General features: G+C 46.2%; 1 protein-coding gene across 2 annotated transcripts; it reads left to right on the top strand.

Moving 5' to 3' along the window:
- The first annotated feature begins 18,983 nt into the window (after nucleotides 1–18,983).
- CD24 (CD24 molecule) lies at nucleotides 18,984–23,154 on the top strand. Of its 2 annotated transcripts, XM_024357344.2 has the most exons (3): nucleotides 18,984–19,315; nucleotides 19,698–19,874; nucleotides 22,618–23,154. In XM_024357344.2, exons 2-3 carry the CDS (start codon nucleotides 19,806–19,808, stop codon nucleotides 22,789–22,791), a joined length of 243 nt encoding a protein of 80 aa, XP_024213112.1. In that variant the 5' UTR covers nucleotides 18,984–19,315; nucleotides 19,698–19,805; the 3' UTR covers nucleotides 22,792–23,154. The 2 variants fall into 2 exon arrangements, with proteins under 2 accessions (XP_024213112.1, XP_016811557.1); XM_016956068.4 differs by lacking the exons at nucleotides 18,984–19,315; nucleotides 19,698–19,874 and adding an exon at nucleotides 20,413–20,782 and having other exon boundaries at nucleotides 22,618–22,921.
- Nucleotides 23,155–23,549: the final 395 nt, after the last annotated feature.

Here is a 23,549-nt window from a genome sequence, read left to right as displayed (position 1 = left end):
GTATCTAGGATTAAGAACTACCACAAAGACAATGGAGAGCCACTGAGTATTTTGGAGTGGATGAATGAATAAATATCACTTTAAAAAAAAAAGAGAGAAAGACTGCCGGGCCCGGTGGCTCACGCCTGTAATCCCAGCACTTTAGGGGGCCGAGGCGGGCGGATCACGAGGTCAGGAGATCGAGACCATCCTGGCTAACATGGTAAAAAATCCCATCTCTACTAAAACTACAAACAAAAATTAGCCAGGCGTGGTGGTGGGTGCCTGTAGTCCCAGCTACTCCGGAGGCTGAGGCAGGAGAATGGCGTGAACCTGGGAGGTGCAGCTTGCAGTGAGCCGAGATCGTGCCACTGCACTCCAGCCTGGGCAACAGAACAAGACTCCGTCTCAAAAAAACAAAAAAACCAAAAAAAAACAAGGTAGTCTTATTCATTCAGAATATATGGTTTTTACGTTTGTTTGTTTTGTTTTGTTTTATTGTTGTTGTTTTGAGACAGATTTTTCTGTCACCCAGGATGGAGTGCAGTGGCACAATCAGAGCTCACTGCAGCCTTGATCTCCTGAGCTCAAACAGTCCTCGCACCTCAGCCTCCCAAGTAGCTGGGACTGCAGGCATGAGCCACCATGTCTGGTCGAGGTCTCACTATGTTGCCCAGGCTGGTCTTAAACTCCTGGACTCAAGCAATCTGCTTACCTTGATGTCCCAAAGTGGTAGGATTACAGGCGTGAGCCACCATGCCTGGCCAGAACATGTGTTTTTAAAAGGAGGAATGAGAGGTTGAGAGACATGTTAGGAAACAACTGTGAAAGTATTCAAATAAGGCTGGGTGAGCTGGCTCATGCCTATAATCCCAGCACTTAGGGAAGCTGAGATGGGAGGATTACTTGAGTCCAGGAGTTCAAGACCAACCTGGCCAACATAGGAGACCCTATCTCTTCAGAAAAACAAAAAAACAAAAAAACTAGCCAGGCATGGTGGCACATGCCTGGGTCCTAGCTACTTGGGAGGCTGAGATGGGAGGATTGCTTGTGCCTGGGGAGTTGAGGCTGCAATGAGCTGTGATCATGCCACTGCACTCTAGCCTTTGTGACAGAGCAAGACCCTGTCAAAAAAAAAAAAAAAAAAATTAAAATATGATAGAATAAGAAGTGAAGCCTAAGACAACAGAAAAGAACTATTTAAAAAATGATTGCGGGGCCAGGCGTGGTGGCTCACACCTGTAATCCCAGCACTTTGGGAGGCTGAGGTGGGCAGATCACCTGAAGTCAAGAGTTTGAGACCAGCCTGGCCAACATGGTGAAAACCTGTCTCTACTAAAACTACAGAAATTAGCCGGACCTGGTGGTGCACACCTGTAATCCCAGCTACTCGGGAGGCTGAGATAGAATAATTGGTTGACCCCAGGAGGCGGAGGTTGCAATCAGCCAAGATTGCGCCACTGCACTCCAGCCTGTGAACAGAGCGAGACTTTGCCTCAAAAAAAAAAAAAAAAAAAAAAAAAGATTGCAAATGGAAGCAAAGATGCATGAGGATTAAGACACTGCAATCTTCAATGCTTGAACAACTAAAATAGGAGAAGCAGCATGTTTATGAAAGGAAAGGGGACACTTGCTGTTAGAGAATGTTGAGCCAAGGATGAAAGGGGAATATTCAGAGAGAAACATCCAGGAGGCAGGTGGTGACGTGGAGCTGGAAATTCCAATAAGAAGCTGGCATAGGTTTTGGGCTGTCCTTAGAGAGGTGACGGGAGAAAGCATGAGAAGAGATACATGAATATATCACGTGGACAATGGAAGCAAGTGAAGACCTGTATATATAATTAATACTTGCTTTTTAAAATTTTTTTTTAATTTTAAATTTTTGTTTATTCTTTTTAAATAAAAATGGGGTTTCGCCATGTTGCCCAGGCTGGTTTTGAACTCCTGGGCTCAAGCAATCTGCCCGCCTCAGCCTCCCAAAGTGTTGGGATTATAGGCGTGAGCCACTGCACGCAGCCAATACTTGAATTGAGTTTGGGGTGGTACAGGAAGAGCTGGGAAGAACTGGAGTGAGCCACTGGCTTCGGGGGGATGCTCAGGTTTTAGTGAGGAATGAGGTCCATCTGCAGACTCCTCTTCAGACTGCCACTCATGCTCAGGGGTCAGATCCTCCCTCCACTTGGGGTTTCTCACATAATCAGTCAAATGGGAAACTGGAGAATTGCTTGGAAAATATCCCCATCTGTGTCTCTGCTCTGAGCCTCCTGTTACTGGTAAAATGGCATGCAGGGAAAAGGATCGATTCTTTCTGTTGACTGGCTTAGAGTGGTCCTGCTATGAGTCAAGGGGAAAGGTGTGAGGGTATTTACCAAGATATCTTCCTGGGAGCCCTCTGATGTTACAGTCACCTGGCCTTTCTGTAAATGGCCTTTTTAAAACTATTTCAGCCTATAGGACTTGCCCATTAAGTCAGGGCAAGTATAAAGTAGAATTGTAAAAATAAATGCAAATAATATTTTCCAGCCTCTACTTGCTTTGAGGATCCAGATTTAAAATAATACTGGCTGGCTGTGGTGGCTCATGCCTGTAATCCTAGCACTTTGGGAGGCCGAAGTGGATAGATCACCTGAAGTCGGGAGTTCAAGACCAGCCTGGCCAACATGGTGAAACCCTGTCTCTACTAAAAATACAAAAATTAGCCGGGTGTAGTGGCGCATCCCTGTAATCCCAGCTACTCGGGAGCCTGAGGAAGCAGAATCGCTTGAATCTGGGAGGTGGAGGTTGCAGTGAGCCAAGATCGTACCACTGCATTCCAGCCTGTGTGACATCTCAAAAATAAATAAAAATAATACCAATACATTCTTTATCTATTAGAGATGACAAGCCTGGGTACGGTGGCTCACATCTGTAATTCTAGCGCTTTGGGTGGCCAAAAGAGGTGGATCTCTTGAGCCCAGGAGTTCAAGACAAGCCTGAGAAATACAGAGACCCCTGTCTCTACAAAAAATACAAAAATTTGCCAGGTATGGTGGTACATGTCTGTAGTTCTAGCTACTTGGGAGGCTGAGGAGGGAGGATCACTTGAGCCTGGGAGGTGGAGGTTGCAGTAAGCCAAGATGGTGTCACTGCACTCCAACCTGGCTGACAGAGCGAGACGCTGTTTCAAAAATAAAACAAACAAACAAACAAACAAACAACAACAGAAAGAAACAACAAAATGTTCTTAACCTACCATACCTTTATGCTTCTAGTTCTTTTGAGACTGAATTCTTTATAGAGACACATGATTGCTAAAACCAGTGTTTGGGTATCCTGTAATTCCCCAGATCTCTGGGTTTGGTCGATACAGAATAACACTGTTCAATATGGCAGCCACTAGCCAGTGGTTACTGAGTACTTGAAATGCGGCTGCTCTGACTTGAGATATGTATGTTGTAAATGGAGAACACACAGAACTGCAGATCTCGAAGGCTTAATAAGTGTAGTAGACAGACTCTAAAATGACTCTCAATAATTTCTGCCTTCCGGTATTCACACCTCTGTGGAATCTCCTTCCCCTGAGTGTGGGCAGGAACAGTGATTTGCTTCTAATCAGTAGAATATGACAAAGATGATGGGATGCCACTTTCGTGATTATGTTACATATGATTGTAGCTTCCATCTTGTTGGAAAAAATGATTATGTTACATATGATTGTAGCTTCCATCTTGTTAGAAAAGTTTCTCGTTTTAAAAAAACATTTTAAAAAATGTTTACATTTTATTTTTATTTATTTATTTTTTTGTTTTGAGATGGAGTCTCATTCTGTCACCCGGGCTGGAGTGCAGTGGTGCGAGCTTGGCTCACTGCAACCTCCACCTCCTGGGTTCAAGTGATTCTTCTGCCTTAGCATTCCGAGTAGCTGGGATTACAAGCGCCCACCACTACGCCCAGCTAATTTTTTGTATTTTTAGTGGAGACGGGGGTTTCATCATGTTGGCCAGGTTGGTCTCGAACTCCTGACCTCGTGATTCGCCCCGAACTCCTGACCTCGTGATTCGCCCCCCTCTTGGCCTCCCAAAGTGCTGGGATTATAGGTGTGAGCCACTGTGCCTAGCCTTTTTTTTTTTTTTTTTTTTTTTTTGAGACAGGGTCTTACTCTGTCCCCCAGACTGGAGTATAGTAGCATGATTTCAGTTCATTGCAACCTCTGCCTCCTGGGTTGAAGTGATCTTCCCATCTCAGCCCCCACAGTAGCTGAGACTATAGGCATGTGCCACCATGCCTGCCAAATTTTTTTTTTTTTTTTTTTTTGAGACAGAGTTTTACTCTTGTTGCCCAGGCTGGAGTGCAATGGCACGATCTCAGCTCACCACAACCTCCGCCTCCTGGGTTGAAGTGATTCTGCTGACTCAGCCTCCTGAGGCTGAGTCTTTTTTAATATTGATGACTTGTTGAAATAATATTTTTAATATTTGAGTTAAATACAATATTTTATCAGACTTAATTTTATCTATTTCTTTTTACTTTTTTATGTGGTTACTAGAAAATTTAAAATTTACTTATTTATTTATTTTTGAGATGGAGTCTTGCTCTGTTGCCCAGGCTGGAGTGCAATGGCACCATCTTGGCTCACTGCAACCTCCACCACCCGGGTTCAAGCGATTTTCCTGTCTCAGCCTCCTGAGTAGCTGGGATTACAGGCACCCACCACCAAGCCTGTCTAATTTTTTTTATTTTTAATTTTTTTTTGTAGAGACAGGGTTTCACCATGTTGCCCAGGCTGGTCTGTAACTCCTGAGCTCAGGTGATTTGCCCACCTCAGCCTCCCAAAGTGGTGGGATTACAGGCATGAGGCACGGTGCCCGGCTGAAAACTTAAAATGTAAAATCTTTGGTTTGCATTGTATTTCTATTGGCAATACTGGTATAGATCTCCAAGGAGACAAGAATTTCATGTAGCTTATATAGCTCAGCATACTAAAGGGAGTTGGCAATCACATCCTTAACATCACCCTCTCACTTACTAGGGCATGCTGTGCAAACAGAAAACACTCTACCACTTCTGGAAAAGAATGTTTCACTCTTTTTTAAGTTTGGTGAAGCTGCTGTATAATTTTTTTGCCCAAAGGTGAAATCTGCAGTCTTCTTACTTTTGAATACTGCCTTCAGGGTTTAATTGTTTCAAATTAACAGCAGGTGGCAGATGCAATTAAAGGGAAAAACACAATCGCAAATTAAGCATGATATTTTGAATTTCCTTATTTGCTACGGCAGCCACACATTCAGGGAATAAATGCTAATTATTTTGAATTATTTGTTTATGCATTGTCATATGTTTGCCTTTTACTGATTAATGCTCCACAACTTACGTTAAATCCTTTGTGGCTAATTAATAAAGCTGTAGTGGCATGACTAGCGACTCTGAACTCTAGAGGACTCTTTCACATAGGACACCATTACCCCAGTCCCATGGGAATTGCTGCTGTCCAAAGCAATTGATGCTAATGTAGGTTGCTACAACCCTCCAGTGTGTTAGGACAGAAAAAAGTGTAGAGAATAACTTTAATGGAGACATGTGGGTGCTCAGGGAAGGGTAACTAGTTGTTGCACCTTTAAATTTAAACCAGTATTTTAAAATATTTGTACCTTTCATTATTTATTTATTTATTTATCTTTTCGAGATGGAGTCTCACTCTATCACCCAGGCTGGAGTGCAGTGACGCAATCTTGGCTCACTGCAACCGCTGCCTTTTGGGTTCAAGCGATTGTCCTGCCTCAGCCTTTGGAGTAGCTGAGATTATAGGTGCACACCACCAAGCCTGGCTAATTTTTGTATTTTTAGTAGAGACAGGGTTTCACCATGTTGGCTAGGCTGGTCTGGAACTCCTGATCTCAGGTGATCTGCCCACCTTGGCCTCCCAAAGTGCTGGGATTACAGGCGTGAGCCACCACGCCTCGCCTGTACCTTTCTTTAGAGGAGAGTTTGAGAAGTTTAGAGAAGAGTGAGGAACTTCCAGCAGCAACGCCACTCAATATCTTCTCTATTGTCTCAAGCAATTTAGCCAGCAAAACAAAACAAATAACAAAACAATACTGTTTGATATTACTGCATCCAAGTACTTTCCCAAGTGTGTATCAAACATTCCTTCACACCACATATAGAATTCTCAAGAAAGAAGAATTTTAAAGAAAATATTGTCTTCATCTTATTTATAGTGGTGCTTTCGGGCCCCTTGGAGATTGGCACACTGGGCACTATTTGGCAGTCCTCACCCTTAATTTGACTCTGGACAGTCAGATGTGCAAGATCCTCACTCAGATGAATCTCTCATGAACACGTTTCTTTTTTTTTTTTTTTTTTTTGAGATGGAGTTTTGCTCTTGTTGCCCAGGCTGGAGTGCAATGGCACAATCTTGGCTCACTGCAACCTCCACTTCCCAGGTTAAGGCGATTCTCCTGCCTCAGCCTTCCAAGTCGCTGGGATCACAGGCATGAGCCAATGCACCTGGCTAATTTTGTATTTTTAGTAGAGATGGGGTTTTACCATGTTGGCCAGGCTGGTCTTGAACTCCTGACCTCAGGTGATCCACCTGCCTCAGCCTCCCGAAGTGCTAGGATTACAGGCGTGAGCCACTGTGCCCGGCCACATGTTTCTCTTTTCTTTTCTTTTTATTTACTTATTTTTATTCTTTTCTTTTTTCCCTCCCAGCTAGTGGATTTCAAACATTTTTTTTTCTTTTCTATTTTTTTTTTTTTTTTTTTTGAGACAGAGTCTCACTCTGTTGCCCAGGCTGGAGTGCAGTGGCGCAATCTCAGCTCACTGCAAGCTCCGCCTCCTGAGTTCATGCCATTCTCCTGCCTCAGCCTCCCGAGTAGCTGGGACTACAGGCGCCCACCACCAAACCCGGCTAATTTTTTGTATTTTTAGTAGGGATGGGGTTTCACCGTGTTAGCCAGGCTGGTCTTGATCTCCTGACATCGTGATCCACCCGCCTTGGCCTCCCAAAGTGCTGGGATTACAAGCATGAGCCGCCGTGCCTGGCCTTTCTTTTCTATTTTAATATTAGGTTCAGGGGATAGGTGGGCAGGTTTGTTACTTGGGTAAACTGCTTGTTGCTGAGGATTGGCGTACAGATTATCCTGTCACCAAGGTAGTGAGCATATTATCCCATAGGTAGCCTTCCAACCCCCACCCCTCCTCCTCCTCCTCCCTCAAGCCATCCCCAGTGTCCACTAACATGGGTTTTTGTTTTGTTTTTTGAGAAAGAGTCTCGCTCTGTTGCTCAGGCTGGAGTGCAGTTGTCCAATCATGGCTCACTGCAGCCTTGACCTCCTGGGCGCCAGTGATCCTCCTACATCAGCCTGTCAAGCAGCTGGGACTACAAGCACACAAGCACATTCCCCCACACTCGGCTAATTTTTTTTTTTTTGAGACGGAGTCTTGCTCTGTTGCCCAGGCTGGAGTGCAGTGGTGCGATCTCGGCTCACTGCAACCTCTGCCTCCTGGGTTCAAGTGATTCCACTGCCTCAGCCTCCCGAGTAGCTGGGACTACAGGTGTACACCACCACGCCAGGCTAATTTTTTGCATTTTAGTAGAGGCGGGGTTTCACTGTGTTGACTAGGATGGTCTCGATCTCCTGACCTTGTGATCCACCTGCCTCGGCTTCCCAAAGTGCTGGGATTGCAGGTGTGAGCCACCATGACTGGCCACACTTGGCGAATTTATTATTATTATTATTATTATTATTATTATTTTTTTGAGATGGAGTCTCGCTCTGTCACCAGGCTAGAGTGCAGTAGCATAATCTCGGCTCACTGCAACCTCTGCTTCCCGGGTTCAAGCAATTCTCCTGCCTCAGCTTCCCGAGTAGCTGAGACTACAGGCGCATGCCAACACACCCGGCTAGTTTTTGTATTTTTAGTAGAGACGGGGTTTCACCATGTTGGCCAGGATGGTCTTGATCTCTTGACCTCGTGATCCGTCCGCCTTAGCCTCCCAAAGTGCTGGGATTACAGGCGTGAGCCACCGTGCCTGGCCTTGGCTAATTAAAAAAACTTTTTTAAGTTTTATTTTTAGTAGAAACGAGGTTTATGCTGTCTTTCCCAAGCTGGTCTCAAACTTCTGAGCTCAAGTAATCCTCCCACCTTGGCTCACCAAAGTGCTGGGATTACTGGCATGAACCACAGACCCAGCCCCGACAAACATATTTCTTTTTTTTTTTTTTTTTTTTTTTGAGACGGAGTCTCGCTCTGTCACCCAGGCTGGAGTGCAGTGGCGCGATCTCGGCTCACTGCAAGCTCCGCCTCCCGGGTTCACGCCATTCTCCTGCCTCAGCCTCCCGAGTAGCTGGGACTACAGGCGCCCGCCACTACGCCCGGCTAACTTTTTGTATTTTTAGTAGAGACGGGGTTTCACCTTGGTCTCGATCTCCTGACCTCGTGATCCGCCCGCCTCGGCCTCCCAAAGTGCTGGGATTACAGGCGTGAGCCACCGCGCCCGGCCCAAACATATTTCTTGAAGGTGATTAAAGGCTAGGCGCCCGTGGCTCACACATGTGGTCTCAGCACTTCAGGAGGCTGAGGTGGGTGGATCCCTTGAGCTCAGGAGTTTGAGACCAGCCTGGCAAACATGTGAAACTCCATCTTTACAAAAAATACAAAAATCAGCCCTGTGTAGTGGCACGTGCCTGTAGTCCGAGCTACTCGGGAGGCTGAGGTGGGAGATCACTTGAGCCCAGGAGGCGGAGGTTGCAGTGAGCCGTGACTGGGCTCCTGCACTCCAGCCTGGGTGACAAAGTAAGACCTTGTCTCAAAAAATAAAATGAAATGAAATAAAAAATAAACCAGAATACAGCATTTAAAAAATTAAAAAAAAAAAAGTGGTTAAGAGGACTGAGTTCATGTCTCAGGGTACCATATTCTGTAGTCACATTGTGTATTAAAAAATTTCAAAACCGAAGAGGTGTTTCTGGCCCCGCCAAGTTCCAGTATATATTCAGAGGAGTTTACAAGCAGAACTGTTTTAGCCTAAGTACATAAGACTGGTTATAGAGAGACCAGTAGACTTCTAGGTGTTCTGATCTCACCTTCATGCATGTAGATTTTATCATCTGCCCAGTGAAGATTTCAGGACCTGGAAACGCGTTCTGACTCTCCTGGAAAATACTGCATCTCTGTCTGCTTTGCAGCCTGACTGCAGTGACTTGATTCTACATCCTTCAGGTGTTTAGGCTCTATTGATCTAACCGAGAGACGCCTGGGTCTAGTTTCTCCTCACCCTGAGTGCACTCTGACATGTATCACTCCTACAGATGGGCAAAATTTATAAAGAACAATTTAATTCATAAAAGGAGAATCCAAATGGCTAATAAATATCTGGAAAAAAGGTTAATCTCATTGATAGTAAACATACAATTAAAAATGAAATCTTTATCATGCCACTGCACTCCAGCCTGGGCGACAGAACGAGACCCGTCTCAAAATAAATAAATATAAAAATGAAATCTTTTTCTCCCATGAAATTAAAAAAATATATTTTGCACTTTAATTCTCATAGTTAGCAAAAGTTTGTGAATTAGACAATCTTCCACACTGCTGTTGTGAGTGTACATTTCTGGAGGACAATTTGGCAGTTTATATCAAGACCCAGACTTTCAATGTACGTGACATTTTCTAATTTACGTATTATTATAATTTTTATTTAATTAATTTATTTTTTTGAGACAAAGTCTCACTCCAGCCCAGGCTGGAGTGCAGTGGCAGTCTCAACTCGCTGAAACCTCTGCCTCTCAGGTTCAAGCTATTCTCCCGCCTCAGCCTCCTGAGTAGCTGGGATTACAGGTGCGCGCCATCACGCCGAGCTGATTTTTGTATTTTTAGTAGAGATGGGGTCTCACCATGTTGGCCAGGCTGGTCTTGAACTTCTGACCTCAGGTGATCCGCCTGCCTAGCCCTCCCAAAGTGCTGGGATTACAGGTGTGAGCCACCGTGCCTGCCCTATTTATTTTTATTTTATTTTTTTGAGACAGGATTTTTATTTTCTTTTTTTTGAGACAGGCTGAAGTGCAGTGGTGTGATCTTGCCTCACTGCAGCCTCGACCTTAGAAGTGTATTCTAAGAAAATAACCAGAAATAAAAGCAAAACATGTGTATAACAGTGTTTCTTATGAGATTATTTACAATAAGAGCAACTGTCCAAATAGAATATTGTATAGTCATTATGAAGTGTTTTTAGAAAACATGTAATGACCAATAAAAATACAGTAAAACCTGGCAAAAACTTTTTCCTAAGATAATGCAAATTCAGTTTGGCTACCATCCTCACCAGATCCCCTTCTCTAATGGGGTGCATTAAAGAAAGCTCTTATCTTCTAGGATGTGGGGAATGCAGAAAGAGGACAAGGCGAGTCGGGGAAAACAGAAATCCCTTCTCGAAAGCAAGGAAGCAAGGAGTTCTGCCCCAGGGTTCTCCTAGCTCCAAGAGATTACAAGACTTGCCACTGCGGTCCTGGAGGTCCTGTCAACCCCGAACCCAGAATCACCTCCACTGATAGGTGGTGGAGATAAATGCCACCAGGGGCCTCAAACTGGAGCCAGGACCTGGTTGGATCTGGATATTGCAGAAATTCTGGCTGACCACCTGCATAAGCCAACCCAGATATTTCGTTAACTTTGTAGGAATGTGACCATGAATTTTGTGATTAATTTTTTAAAATGTTTTCTATTATGTAAAAAAAAAAGCAAGATAGAAAACTTTATGGGCCTGGCTCGGTGGCTCATGTCTGTAAGCTCAGTACTTTGGGGGGCCAAGGCAGGCAGATCGCTCAGATCGCTTGAGCTCAGGAGTTCAAGACCAGCCTGAGCAACACAGTGGAACCCTGTCTCTACAAACAAACCAACAAACAAAAAAAATTAGCTGGGTGCGGTAGTGTGCACCTGTAGTCCCAGCTACCTGGGGAGCTGAGGCAGGAGGATAGCTTGAACCCAGGAGGTTGAGGCTGTGGTGAGCTGAGATCACACCACTGCACTTCAGCCTGGGTGAGAAAGTGAGACCCTGTCTCAAAAAAATAAAATAAAATAATAAATAAATAAGAAAACTTCACGTACATTTGCTCCTACTTCAGCAAAACAAATAAGCAAACTCTCTTTCTCTCTATATATGTGAAAATAATATATTTTAAAATGTTATTAGTGATTGCCTCTGATTAGTGGGCTATGGGTAATTTTATTTTTTAAAAATTTATCCTTATTTATTTATTTATTTCACTCGAGATGGGGGTCTTGCTATGTTGCCCAGGCTGGTCTTGAACTCCTGGGCTTAAACAATCCTCCCACCTTGGCATCCCAAAGTGTTAGAATTACAGGCATAAGCTACCACCCCCGACCTGGCTATGGGTAATTTTAATATTTTTATTTTAATATTTTTATTATGCTTTTCTGCATTTTCCAAAAAAATTTTTTTTTCTTTTTCTGTTGAGACAGGGTCTCACTCTGTCACCCAGGCTGGCGTCCAAGCAAGCTGGAGTGCTGTGGCACAATCATGGCTCACTGCAGCCTCGACATCCTGTGCTCAAGTGATCCTCCTGCCTCAGCCTCCCAACTACAGGCATGTGGGACCAACCCAGCTATTTTCAAAATTTTTTCGTAGAGATAGGGCCTCCTTATGTTGCCCAGGCTGGTCTTGAACTCCCAGGCTCAAGAAGTCCTCCTGCCTTGGCCCCCCAAAGTGCTGGGATTACAGGTGCAAGCCACCACACCCAGCCCAAATTTTTCTATACTGCACGTGTATTACTTTTATAATATGAACAAAAAAATATATACAAAAGAACATTGAAGGCTGGGCATGGTGGCTTACGCCTGTAATCCCAGCACTTTAGGAGGCCGAGGCAGGTCGATCACCTGAGGTCAGGAGTTCGAGACCAGCCTGGCCAACATGGCGAAACCCTGTCTCTACTAAAAATACAAAAAAATTAGTCGGGTGTGGTGGCAGGTGCCTGTAATCCCAGCTACTTGGGAGGCTGAGGCAGGAGAATTGCTTGAACCTGGGAGGCAGAGGTTGCAGTGAGCTGAGATGGTGCCATTGCACTCCAGCCTGGGAGACAGAGCGAGACACCTCAAACAACAACAACAACAACAAAGAATATTGAGAGAAAGTTTTTTCTTTTTTAAAAGTGGAGACAGGGTCTTTCTATATTCCCAAGGCTGGTCTCAAACTCCTGGCTTCCAGTGCTCCTCCTTGCCTTGGCCTCCCAAAGCGCTGGGATTAGAGGCGTGAGTCACCATGCCTGGCCAAGTTTTCTCTTTTTTAACTCTGAGATCTACATACAGATATATGGTTCACAACAGAGAAGTCCTTATTCAACCGAGCTAATTAAATTCATATGTTCTCCTTTTATTGGCTGACTATTACAGAATACTTTTTCCTCAGAGTGACATCTTAAAACTATATTGAATAAGATGTCAGCCAGCATCTGCTTTAGATATTATTGAGTGGAATCTTGGAAAAAGTATGTTAACAGATTTAGAAAGGATTTCACAAAGTCTGAAAATGTGATCCCTGTTTCAAGTTCAATGTAACATTTCATTAAGTATACCATTGTGAGGCTGGGCGCGGTGGCTCATGCCTGTAATCCCAGCACTTTGGGAGGCCGAGGCGGGCAGATCATGAGGTCAGGCGTTCGAGACCATCCTGGCTAACACGGTGAAACCTCGTCTCTACTAAAAATACAAAAAAAATTAGCCGGGTGTGATGGTGGCACATGCCTGTAGTCCCAGCTACTCGGGAGGCTGAGGCAGGAGAATTGCTTGAACCTGGGAGGCAGAGGTTGCAGTGACCTGAGATCGCACCCCGCGCTCCAACCTGGATGACAGAGCGAGACTCCGTCTCAAAAAAAAAAAAAAAAGTATATGGGTATAAAATATACATATACTTTTCCACTCTTCCAATTTCATTATTTCCCAGCAAAGAATCATTCAGGGTCTGCCTGCAAATGGCAAATGATGTAGCACTTTTGTGGTCTGAAGACTCTTTTCTAGGAGGTAGAAGTGGGATTTCACTTCTGCTAGAACTTAATTACCCCAATTAGGCCTGGACTCTGCCTCCTGCACAGGGGTGGAAGGGGGGTCTTAGAAAGGTCCTACTTATGGGATGAGCCCACCCAGCTCAGGCCATTCTCTGAGGCCAACTCTGCCCACCGGAGGCTTTCCTCCCCCATAGCCTTTATAACTTGAGGCTCCGGAAGGAAGAACAAAATGTGGAAACTGATGCGATGCCAAGCGATTTCTCATGATTTTTTCTGCAGCTGGGTTCTTCATTTTTCTTCACTTTTACTGAAACGTTTTTTGTGTGTGCCATCTGGACTGAGAGAATTTGGTCTCACAGTTGTCATAGATGGATGAATTGAGGCAAAATCAAATTTCTGCTTGAGAACTTGCCAGTGATGGGAGGAGGGCTCCTGATGAGGAGGAGGGTGATTCTGAGGCCTTGGGGGCTGGAGAGAGTTCCTTTGCACATATTTGCTTTGTGGGAGTTGGGTAGGTAAAGGCCACAGAGTACATTGACTTATTAACTTATTTAAATTACTTTATTTGTGAATGAGTGATGGTACAACCTAACGTAATGAAAAATGCATCTCATTCTCGTGTGCCCTGGCCACCCAGTTTCTCTTCTCAGTGGCCAAGACAATTTCTTGTGTATCTCTTTGGAAATACTTTCTCTGTCAGGTTTTTGTTTTTTATTCTTAAAATTTATTATTTATTTATTTTTTGAGACAGGGTCTCCTTCTTTGCCCAGGCCAGAGTGCAGTGGTACCACCTTAGCTCATTGCAGCCTCAAACTCCTGGGCTCAAGTAATCCTTCTGCCTCAGCCGCCCAAAGTGCTGGGATTACAAGTGTGAGCCACCCCCGGCCAGTTTTGGTTTTTTAAACACAAAGTACCATGCTGTACACACAGTTATGTATCTTGCTTTTTTCACTTAAGAATTTATCTTGGATTTTCCCCTGTAGTATAGATTATGTTCCTTTACTCTTTTTAATGACTTCATAATATTTCATGATATGACAGTGCTGCAACAAATCCCTGAATATACATTATTCTGCATTTGTAGAAATTTATCTGTAGGTTAAATTCTTTTTTTTTTTTTTTTGTCACCCAGGCTGGAGTGCAGTGGCATGATCTCAGTCCACTGCAACCTCTGCCTCCTGGGTTCAAGCAATTCTCCTGTCTCAGCCTCCCAAGTAGCTGGGATTACAGGCATGTGCCACCATGCCTGGCTAATTTTTGTATTTTTAGTAGAGACAACGTTTCACCTTGTTGGCCAGGCTGGTCTCAAACTCCTGACCTCAGGCGATCTGCCCGCCTCGGCCTCCCAAAGTGCTAGGATTACAGGCATGAGCCACTGCGCTCGGCCAGGTTAAATTCTTAAAATAAGGAGAATGTGCATTTTTAATACTGAGAGATGTCAAATTCCTTTCCATAATCCCATCAGCATCGACGAGAAAGACTTTTCTTGCATCCTTGCCAATACAAGGGAGACACCAAATTTAAATTCTGGCAAAAGAGGTTAAGAGTTGCTTCTTTCTTTTATTTCAAACACCCCAGAATTGTGACTGTTTTCAGATGCAAATTGAATAATAGGATGCTTACCTCTAAGCATCCTATTATTCAATTTGCATCTGAAAACAGTCACAATTCTTTCTCTTTACATTTGTTTTCTGGTCTCAACGAGGGTTAAGAGAATTTGAGTGACTCTACAGGGGGAAAAAGGAAGTAAAGTCAAAGAAAATCATCGTGGTTTATTAGCTTTATAAGGATTCCAAAATGCAGGGCTTTTTACATTCAGCACAAGAGTTGTTTTTGTTTTCCTGACAGTGAGCGCGTAAGGTCCCAGTGGCCAGCAGGGGGCAGCACGTCCACACAGAGAGTCCGGCTGGGACGCCACCAGCTGATTCAACATGCTGCAGCTACTGGACCTAGGACCTCATCAGTCAGAAATGCAAACTCACTTTGTTACCTTCACTGCCTTCTCATGATTGGCAGTGAAGAACAAAGCTCCACTGAAAGACCCGGATAAATGGAAATATTCCATTTATGCCAACCAAGTGCAGGGTGGCACAGAATTAAGAGGGAAAAGAGGGCCGGGCGCGGTGGCTCACACCCAAATCCCAGCATTTTGGGAGGCCAAGGCGGGCAGATCACAAGGTGAGGAGTTCCAGACCAGCCTGACCAACATGGTGAAACCCCGTCTCTACTAAAAATACAAAAATTAGCCGGGCGTAGTGGCGCGCGCCTGTAGTCCCAGCTACTCAGGAGGCTGAGGCAGGAGAATCACTTGAACCCGGAAGGCGAAGGTTGCAATGAGCCGAGATCACGCCACTGCACTACAGCCTGGGCGACAGAGTGAGACTCCATCTCAAAAAAAAAAAGAGTATTATGAACACAACTAAGAATTGCATCATGTTGTAGAACAGAATTTATATTAAATATTTGATTATTCCAGCCACTATTTGTGCTATAAAGCACAGATGGAACACCTTTATTGGATTCACATTATATTTCATACCTATTTTGCCAAAAGTGCTAAAAATGTCAAATAATTAACCCCTGTGTCTTCTGTTCCTCTAGAAACAGGATTTATTATTTTATCTTAAAAAGCAAATTAACCTGTTTCCTTAATATTAGTCCATTCAACTAGCAAATACTGATTGCATGCCAGGTGCAGTGGATATTGGGTAGGCAAGACATAGTCTCTCGGGAGGCTAAGACAGGAGAATGGCTTGAACCAGGGAGGTGAAGGTTGCAATGAGCCACTGCACTCCGTCCTGAGTGACGGAGTGAGGCCCTGTCTACAAAAAAAAAAAAAGAGAGAGAAAGTGGTGGTGCAGGATTCAAATCCATATTTGACCCCAGAATCCACTATGTGCTATGCCAGTCTGGTCTCAGGTCTGCCCTTAGAAATTGTAGGCATTGTCCGGGCACGGTGGCTCATGCATGCAATCCCAGCACTTTGGGAGACTGAGGCGGGCAGATCACCTGAGGCCAGGAGTTCGAGACCAGCCTGGTCAACATGGTGAAACCCTGTCTCTACTAAAAAAATATAAAAATTAGCCAGGCATGGTGGCAGGCACCTGTAATCCCAGCTACTTGGGAGGCTGAGGCAGGAGAATCGCTTGAACCTGGGAGGCAGAGGTTGCAGTGAGCCGAGATCGTGCCATTGCACTCCAGCCTGGGAAACAAGAGCAAGACTTCGTCTCCAAAAAAAAAAAAAAAAGAAAAGAAATTGTAAGCATTGCTCCTCCCTCAGTATTCTCAGAAGAGAACCAGCATCAAATGAGGGAGTTTTTCATACTATCTCATGAAAGCTATGAAAACTGAAAGTTATAACTTTCCACACATACATCAATTTATGCAATCAATCTGTTTCAAAATCATTCTATACCACACTTTCTCTATAAAATGGAAATTGGCCATGTGTCTCAACAAAAAGTTCAGGATAACTGGTAAGAGTCTCAATTTGTTAGTGGCGTGAGTTATTATTGGCTAAGGTTTTTTTTTTTTTTTTTTGAGACAGAGTCTTGCTCTGTCATCCAGGCTGGAGTGCAGTGGCATGATCTTGGGTCACTGCAACCTCCGCCTCCTGGGTTCAAGCGATTCTCCTGCCTCAGCCTCCCGAGTAGCTGGGACTACAGGCGTGTGCCACCATGCCCAGGTAATTTTTTGTATTTTTAGTAGAGATGGGGTTTCATCATGTTAGCCAGGATGGTCTCGATCTCCTGATCATGTGATCTGCCTGCCTCGGCCTCCCAAAGTGCTGGGATTATAGGCATGAGCCACTGCACCCAGCCGTGGCTCAGGTTTTATTAGCAAACAAACTATGAAAAACCAGGAGAAGTGGATAAAGAATAGGAAGAAAGAATCACAAACCAAAAGAACTGCAAAGGAAAAATCAGGCAGTTTTCTTGAGTTTCTAGCTGTACAGGAAAAGGGTAGGGTGGAGACCTGTAAAGAGAAGTATCTTACCTGTGTTGGGCCTCCAGTTGTCAAAGTCCTGGGCAACACCCCCGGTAGGATGCCCAGGGGGAACTCCTGGGCAGAGGTGAAGGGCTTTGCTATGTGAATTATCCAGTCTCATTAGCTGGTGATGAAATGGTTCACAAAGCACAGATTCTGAGTGCCTTGCCAGTTTTGGGAATTATTTGGAGACTGATATTCTTTCACGTATCACACAGTGGCAGAGAAGGTAATTACCTTCTGGTTGCTGGCACCTTCAGTGGAAGAGCAAATAAGTGAGAGCTGCTACTCTGAGGCAGGCAGTATTCTAACACTTATATATACAATAACTCTTTAATAACTAATTAGTAATGATGTTATTATCTCCATTTTATAGATGAAGGAACTGAGGCTTTTTGTCTCCAGCAAAATTAGCAGAGCCACGGTTTGAACTCTGGCAGTCTGTCTTTAGAGGCTGTCTTATCCTAGGAATACCACCAGTTAGTTCAACAAGCAGCTTGTGGAGGACATAGTATGTTCCTTGCCTTGGAACCCGGCACTCCTGAGTCACAAACAGTCCATTTTTTTCACCCGGAAAAGGAATGGAGAAGCTGGGCCAGACTATTTCTTTTTTCTTTTTTTTTGAGACAGAGTTTTGCTCTTGTTGCCCAGGCTGGAATGCAATGGCCTGATCTCTGCTCACTGCAACCTCCACCTCTCAGGTTCAAGCTATTCTCCTGCCTCAGCCTCCCAAGTAGCTGGGATTACAGGTATGAGCAACCATGCATGGCTAATTTTGGATTTTTAGTAGAGACTAGATTTTAGGTTTCACCATGTTGGTCAGGTTGGTCTGGAACTCCTGACCTCAGGTGATCAGCCCTCCTCAGCCTCCTAAAGTGCTGGGATTACAGGTGTGAGCCACCACGCCCGGCCAAAGTATTTCTATATAATGTGGTACGGTACACTGTTAAACAGGAAAGTCCACTGGTGCTCGACAGAAATTCTTGTGTTCCCAAGCACATCTTAAACGTGCTTGGAAAATTACTGAGCTAAAGTGACTGACCTTGAAGGCACAAACCGATTCAGTCACTATTCAGTCAACAGACCTACTGCAGATTTCATTGTCACTTTGCTTCCCTGAAACTTACTTTGTTTTAATGAGACTGCCACGCAAAAGTGAAATTTAAACAAATTTAGAATCTTACTACTCTGTGGTTTACTTTAAAGACCGAAAAATGCTTGGGCTAAACCTTAAATAAAAGTATTAAGTCTTGCAATTAAAAATTGAACCAAAAGTACTAACGAGAGTGTTCTGCAAAACTGAAATTTAAACAAATTTACAACCATACTAGGTTTGGTCTCTGCTGTTTGCTTTAAAGACTGAAAAACACTTGGGCTAAACCTTCAATAAAAAGATTAAGTCTTGCAATTAAAATTTAAACTCAAAATACTCCACCAGTAAAATTACTTCAACTTTTGTTGTATGCTTGAAAGTTTTCACAATAAGATGGATAGGAAAGAAGTATTCCACCAAAATCTAAAGAGTGATGACGAATCTCCTCTTTGTGCCGGTTCATTAAATTGCCTAATGGCAACTACGGATAAGTAAATGCCTTTATCTCGAACGGTTCTGCTCTTTAAACGAATGACGGGCAACAGAGACCGAAAAAGTGTATCCCCAGGAATTCGAGAGGGACGGTGAATTGTAGTGGGACCGCCAGGAGGGGAGGTTCCTGCCCCCGAGTAGAACCTGGGAGCAGAGCCGCTCGGGGAGGGCGGTGGGGGCTTCAGGGCCGCGGAGGGGGTCCCCTCAGGGTGGGCCGTCTCCTCCTCGCCCGCCGCAGGCAGGAGCGCGGGGGACCGAAACCCTGTAGTTTGCAGCGTCAGGCAGCGGGTCCGCGCCCAGCGAGCGGCTCCCCAGCTCCTGGGAGGATGCGGACCCGGGACGCCCCCGTGAGCTCACGGCGCCTGGCTGACACGAGGCGCTCACAGAACAAAGCAAGGGCTTCGGGGAGGGCGCGGCCGCGGGGCCGAGCGCGCAGATCGCTCCGGACCCGGACACCGCCTGCGAGGAGCGCCGACCAGGCGGGAAGGGTTCGCGCTAGGCGGCGCCCGGGTCCCGTCGGCCAGAGTGAGCGTCCGGCCCGCGTCCGCGCCACGCCCGCCGCGTTCGCCTTTCCTCTGCGGCGGGCCGAGAGATAACCCTGCCCGAGGGGTCCCGGCGCCCGCCCCCCACGCGGTCGCACTGGAATTCGCGGCCCCTCTCGGGTCCCCGGGGCGCATTTTGCAGTCTGGGTGGCAACGCACTTGCTCCAGGACCGGCGGCTACCCCGCCGCAGCGGAGGCGCGGACTTTTCTTTTGGGGGGTAAGATGGCAGGTCCCGGGAAACAAAGGAAACTTGGGCCCGGCCCCCAGCGCGGCGTGTGTGGCTCGCGTGTGTGCCCCGGGTCCTGTGTAGGAGTCGCTGGGCGCCTGTGCCAGCCTGCCCGCAGCCCGCAGCCGGCGCGGGGATACCAGCCGGGTACCAGCAGCCGGCGGCGCCCGCCCACCTGCAGCGGCGCCCGCCCGGGGGGCTCCCGGCCCGCGAGGGCCGGAGCGGCGGTGGCGGTGGCGGCGGCGGCGGCGGGGGCGCTGGGGAACCCGGAGCGGGGCGGGGAAGGCGGGGAGGCGGCGGGCGGCGGCGGAGGGGAGCCGGGGTGGGCGGGCGGCGCCACGTCACGGCTATTGTGGCTTTCCTGGTATATAAGGTCTCGCCGGCTCGCCGCGCTCCCCACCTTGCCTGCGCCCGCCCGGAGCCAGCGGTTCTCCAAGCACCCAGCATCCTGCTAGACGCGCCGCGCACCGACGGAGGGGACATGGGCAGAGCAATGGTGGCCAGGCTCGGGCTGGGGCTGCTGCTGCTGGCACTGCTCCTACCCACGCAGGTGAGGCCCTGGCGCCCGGCGGGGCTCGAGGGCCGTTCCCGGGGTGGGGGCAGGGGAGATGGACCCGGTCCCGGGGGACCGTCCTGCGCTTCTACCTCGGGCCACGGACAGGGACCGGGAGAGAATCTTGCTTAGCTGACCAGGGGAGAGGGCCATGTGGACCCCATTTTTCCATTCCCTTGCGTGCTTCCCCCTCCCCTCCCACGGCCCTGGGAACAATGCAGCTCCGCGTGCGGGCTGAGAGGACCCTGCCCCACCCCAGGTTCCACGCTGTCCCTTCCCAGGCAGCCAGGTGCCTACTTCCCACTTTCACCCAGAGGCCCGAGGTGCCTGCAGGGATTAGCGCCTGGAGAGCTCGGGCTCCCTGGGGACGTTGTCCCTGGGTCCCTGAGGACCCGCTTCCCCCTAGGAGGGTCTTCGCGCTCCCCGCGCTCTACACAAAGAGATGCGACGGTCCCTTTCGGGGAGGGCGGCTCACGCCCATCCTCCACCCTCGGAGTTGGATTGGGTATCCCGGAGAAGCTACGGCTATCTGGCCCTTTTTAAACAAACCCCGGTTCCGGGCTGAAGCCGAGGCGGGGACCCTCTCCTGACGCTGCGCTCTCTGCGATGCAACCTTTCACGTCCATCGCTTGTCATCTTAGGATCCCCATGTTATTTTAGCCCAGATTGGCTAGTTCTGGGGAGGCAGCATGGTGGGACGATTCTGTCCCGAGTCCCCGCCAGGCTTTGTCCAGGTCGCCGCTACCAGCGCGGTCTCCCTAGATCCTCCATCCGGGGAACCTCGCCCCGGGTGTGGGTACCTGGGGCCGCGCAGCGCTGCCTCGAGGGTGTATGGATGCACCGCGCCGGCGAGAGAGACCGGGGGCTGGGCCTGGGAGACCCTAGCGGGGGTGGGGGCGAAGAAGGTACGTTTGTTTGGGTCAGTTCGGGTTTGGAGGATGGGAGTGACGGCTCTCCAGCGCCTTCGATTGGGGTTAATCGAGGACTGTCTCTGGGGCTTCTCCCCCAAAGTTGGGCGCGCTGCGTCCTCCGTCCCCAGACATCGAAAGTCCGGGCTCACCTGGGAGTGCAGCCTGAGTGTGGAACGCGCTTCCCCACCGCTGGCGGGGTAACCGTACCCTATTGTCTTCCTCCCAGTCCGCTGCGCTCCCGAGCCTTCCTCAATTCTTTGATGGGGGAGGGGCGCGGCTGCGAGAAACCGGCCCCCTCCACTCCCCGCCCCATCTTCTCTCCGACCAGATTTTTTTCCTCCAACATTGTAAGTGAGAAGTTTTAATAATGCGAATAAATGTAGCTTGGGAGAGAAAATTTTGTTTAGTGTCAGTTTAATAAACATAATTTTTTTGTTGGTGTAGAGGATCTTTAGATCCTCAGATTGATACACCAGGTTTTAAAAAGAAAACATCACCTGCTGCAGTAAAACTCATTGTATGAATAAAGAACAGGTTACTTTGCGGGATCCCAAACAAGGTGTCCAAAACAGGCACCCTGTTTTAAGTAAATTACCATATTAATGCTTTTCTTTATTGGGAGTGCCGTTTCCTGATGGGACACACTAAATCTTGCACACAGTAGGTGCCCGATAAATAAATTTGACTTGATCAAGATTTTTTTGTTGTTGTCACTAATCTATTTTGGATAGGATTTGTACATTTCTGTAGTCAATATTTGTTTAATGACCTTATGGATTTTACAACAAAAGGAGCTGGTGCTGATGTAGGAGGGCTTTATCTTTGGATTAATAGGCAGCCAAATGTACACGGGGCCCAGACTCTTGCCTGGTGCCACGTCCTCCCTCCAGCCTGTAATCAGAAGCCCTTGTAAACCCTCCCTTGCAGTGAGGGCTGAAAACTCCGATCTGCCTTTGTTCCATGACAAAGGAGAGATTATCACGTGCCCTACTGGACTGTGCATTTCGTGGCTTGAAAAATCAGTGGTGAATGATGCCACTCAGACGCTGGGACACTGGGAGAACCTTGGTTCTTGGCCACAGCACTGAGCTTGGTGACCAGTGAGGCTGCTGCTGGTGAAACTTAACACCATAACCTCTCGTTGTCTTTTGTGAAATCGTTCCGACTTCATGGTGTTTTCTTGAAGTCATTCTGCCTTAAAGGAAAAACTCATTTTCTTTTTCAATTTAACCCAAATATTGTGGCCATTTTTTAGAAGAGTTATTATTTCAGATTTCAAGGGAGAAGATAAGACTGCATTTCCCCCTTAAGGAAAAGGCTAAGTTACCAAGGCTGTATTAAATTGAGTATGTGAAAGTTACCTAGCAAATCCAGGATAGACAGTGACCCAATGAATTCTAGTTCCATAAGTCTCAGTTACAATATTTAAAAATCCCCATTTTTTTGTGCAACTTTAAAATCTCCCCCTTTCTGGGAAAATAGACCTTATTGCAATGCCATTAAGTCAATATAATCTTGGAAACTGAATTAGTTAACCTGGTCCTTTTTTCCTTTGCAAAGAAATAAAAACAGGAGTTATAGTTATTGAATAACTTTTTTGTTCTTGTTGCCACTTGGCATTTTTGAGGCATCTCTAGGTAGTTTGTTTTGAAACTAAAGAGAATGACCTTGGTGGGTTGAGCAAGAATTCAGAAGTTAATGATGTTGGGTAAGAGAACAATGGTAAAAGAGCAATCTAAGAATATATCACCTACTTTAATTTTATATGAGAGTACGTGGAGGTAGCTGTGATGTGGAAATGTATCCATGTAACTTTTTATGTATTTTAGATTTATTCCAGTGAAACAACAACTGGAACTTCAAGTAACTCCTCCCAGAGTACTTCCAACTCTGGGTTTGCCCCAAATCCAACTAATGCCACCACCAAGGCGGCTGGTGGTGCCCTGCAGTCAACAGCCAGTCTCTTCGTGGTCTCACTCTCTCTTCTGCATCTCTACTCTTAAGAGACTCAGGCCAAGAAACGTCTTCTAAACTTCCCCATCTTCTAAACCCAATCCAAATGGCGTCTGGAAGTCCAATGTGGCAAGGAAAAACAGGTCTTCATCGAATCTACTAATTCCACACCTTTTATTGACACAGAAAATGCTGAGAATCCCAAATTTGATTGATTTGAAGAACATGTGAGAGGTTTGACTAGATGATGGATGCCAATATTAAATCTGCTGGAGTTTCATGTACAAGATGAAGGAGAGGCAACATCCAAAATAGTTAAGACATGATTTCCTTGAATGTGGCTTGAGAAATATGGACACTTAATACTACCTTGAAAATAAGAATAGAAATAAAGGATGTGATTGTGGAATGGAGATTCAGTTTTCATTTGGTTCATTAATTCTATAAGGCCATAAAACAGGTAATATAAAAAGCTTCCATGATTCTATTTATATGTACATGAGAAGGAACTTCCAGGTGTTACTGTAATTCCTCAACGTATTGTTTCGACAGCACTAATTTAATGCCGATATACTCTAGATGAAGTTTTACATTGTTGAGCTATTGCTGTTCTCTTGGGAACTGAACTCACTTTCCTCCTGAGGCTTTAGATTTGACATTGCATTTGACCTTTTATGTAGTAATTGACATGTGCCAGGGCAATGATGAATGAGAATCTACCCCCAGATCCAAGCATCCTGAGCAACTCTTGATTATCCATATTGAGTCAAATGGTAGGCATTTCCTATCACCTATTTCCATTCAACAA

Source organism: Pan troglodytes, chromosome 5 (genome assembly GCF_028858775.2).
Source record: "Pan troglodytes isolate AG18354 chromosome 5, NHGRI_mPanTro3-v2.0_pri, whole genome shotgun sequence".
NCBI lineage: Eukaryota > Metazoa > Chordata > Mammalia > Primates > Hominidae > Pan > Pan troglodytes.
Note: the sequence above shows the minus strand (reverse complement) of the source record. Positions and strands in the feature narration are given on the sequence as shown.

Excerpts from the sequence above, each read along its gene's own strand:
- CD24 (XM_016956068.4), top strand. The coding sequence starts at position 20,567 with ATGGTGGGACGATTCTGTCCCGAGTCCCCGCCAGGCTTTGTCCAGGTC. Across the intron at positions 20,783-22,617 it reads CGGGGGTGGGGGCGAAGAAG|ATTTATTCCAGTGAAACAAC; the intron begins GTACGTTTGTTT and ends TATGTATTTTAG.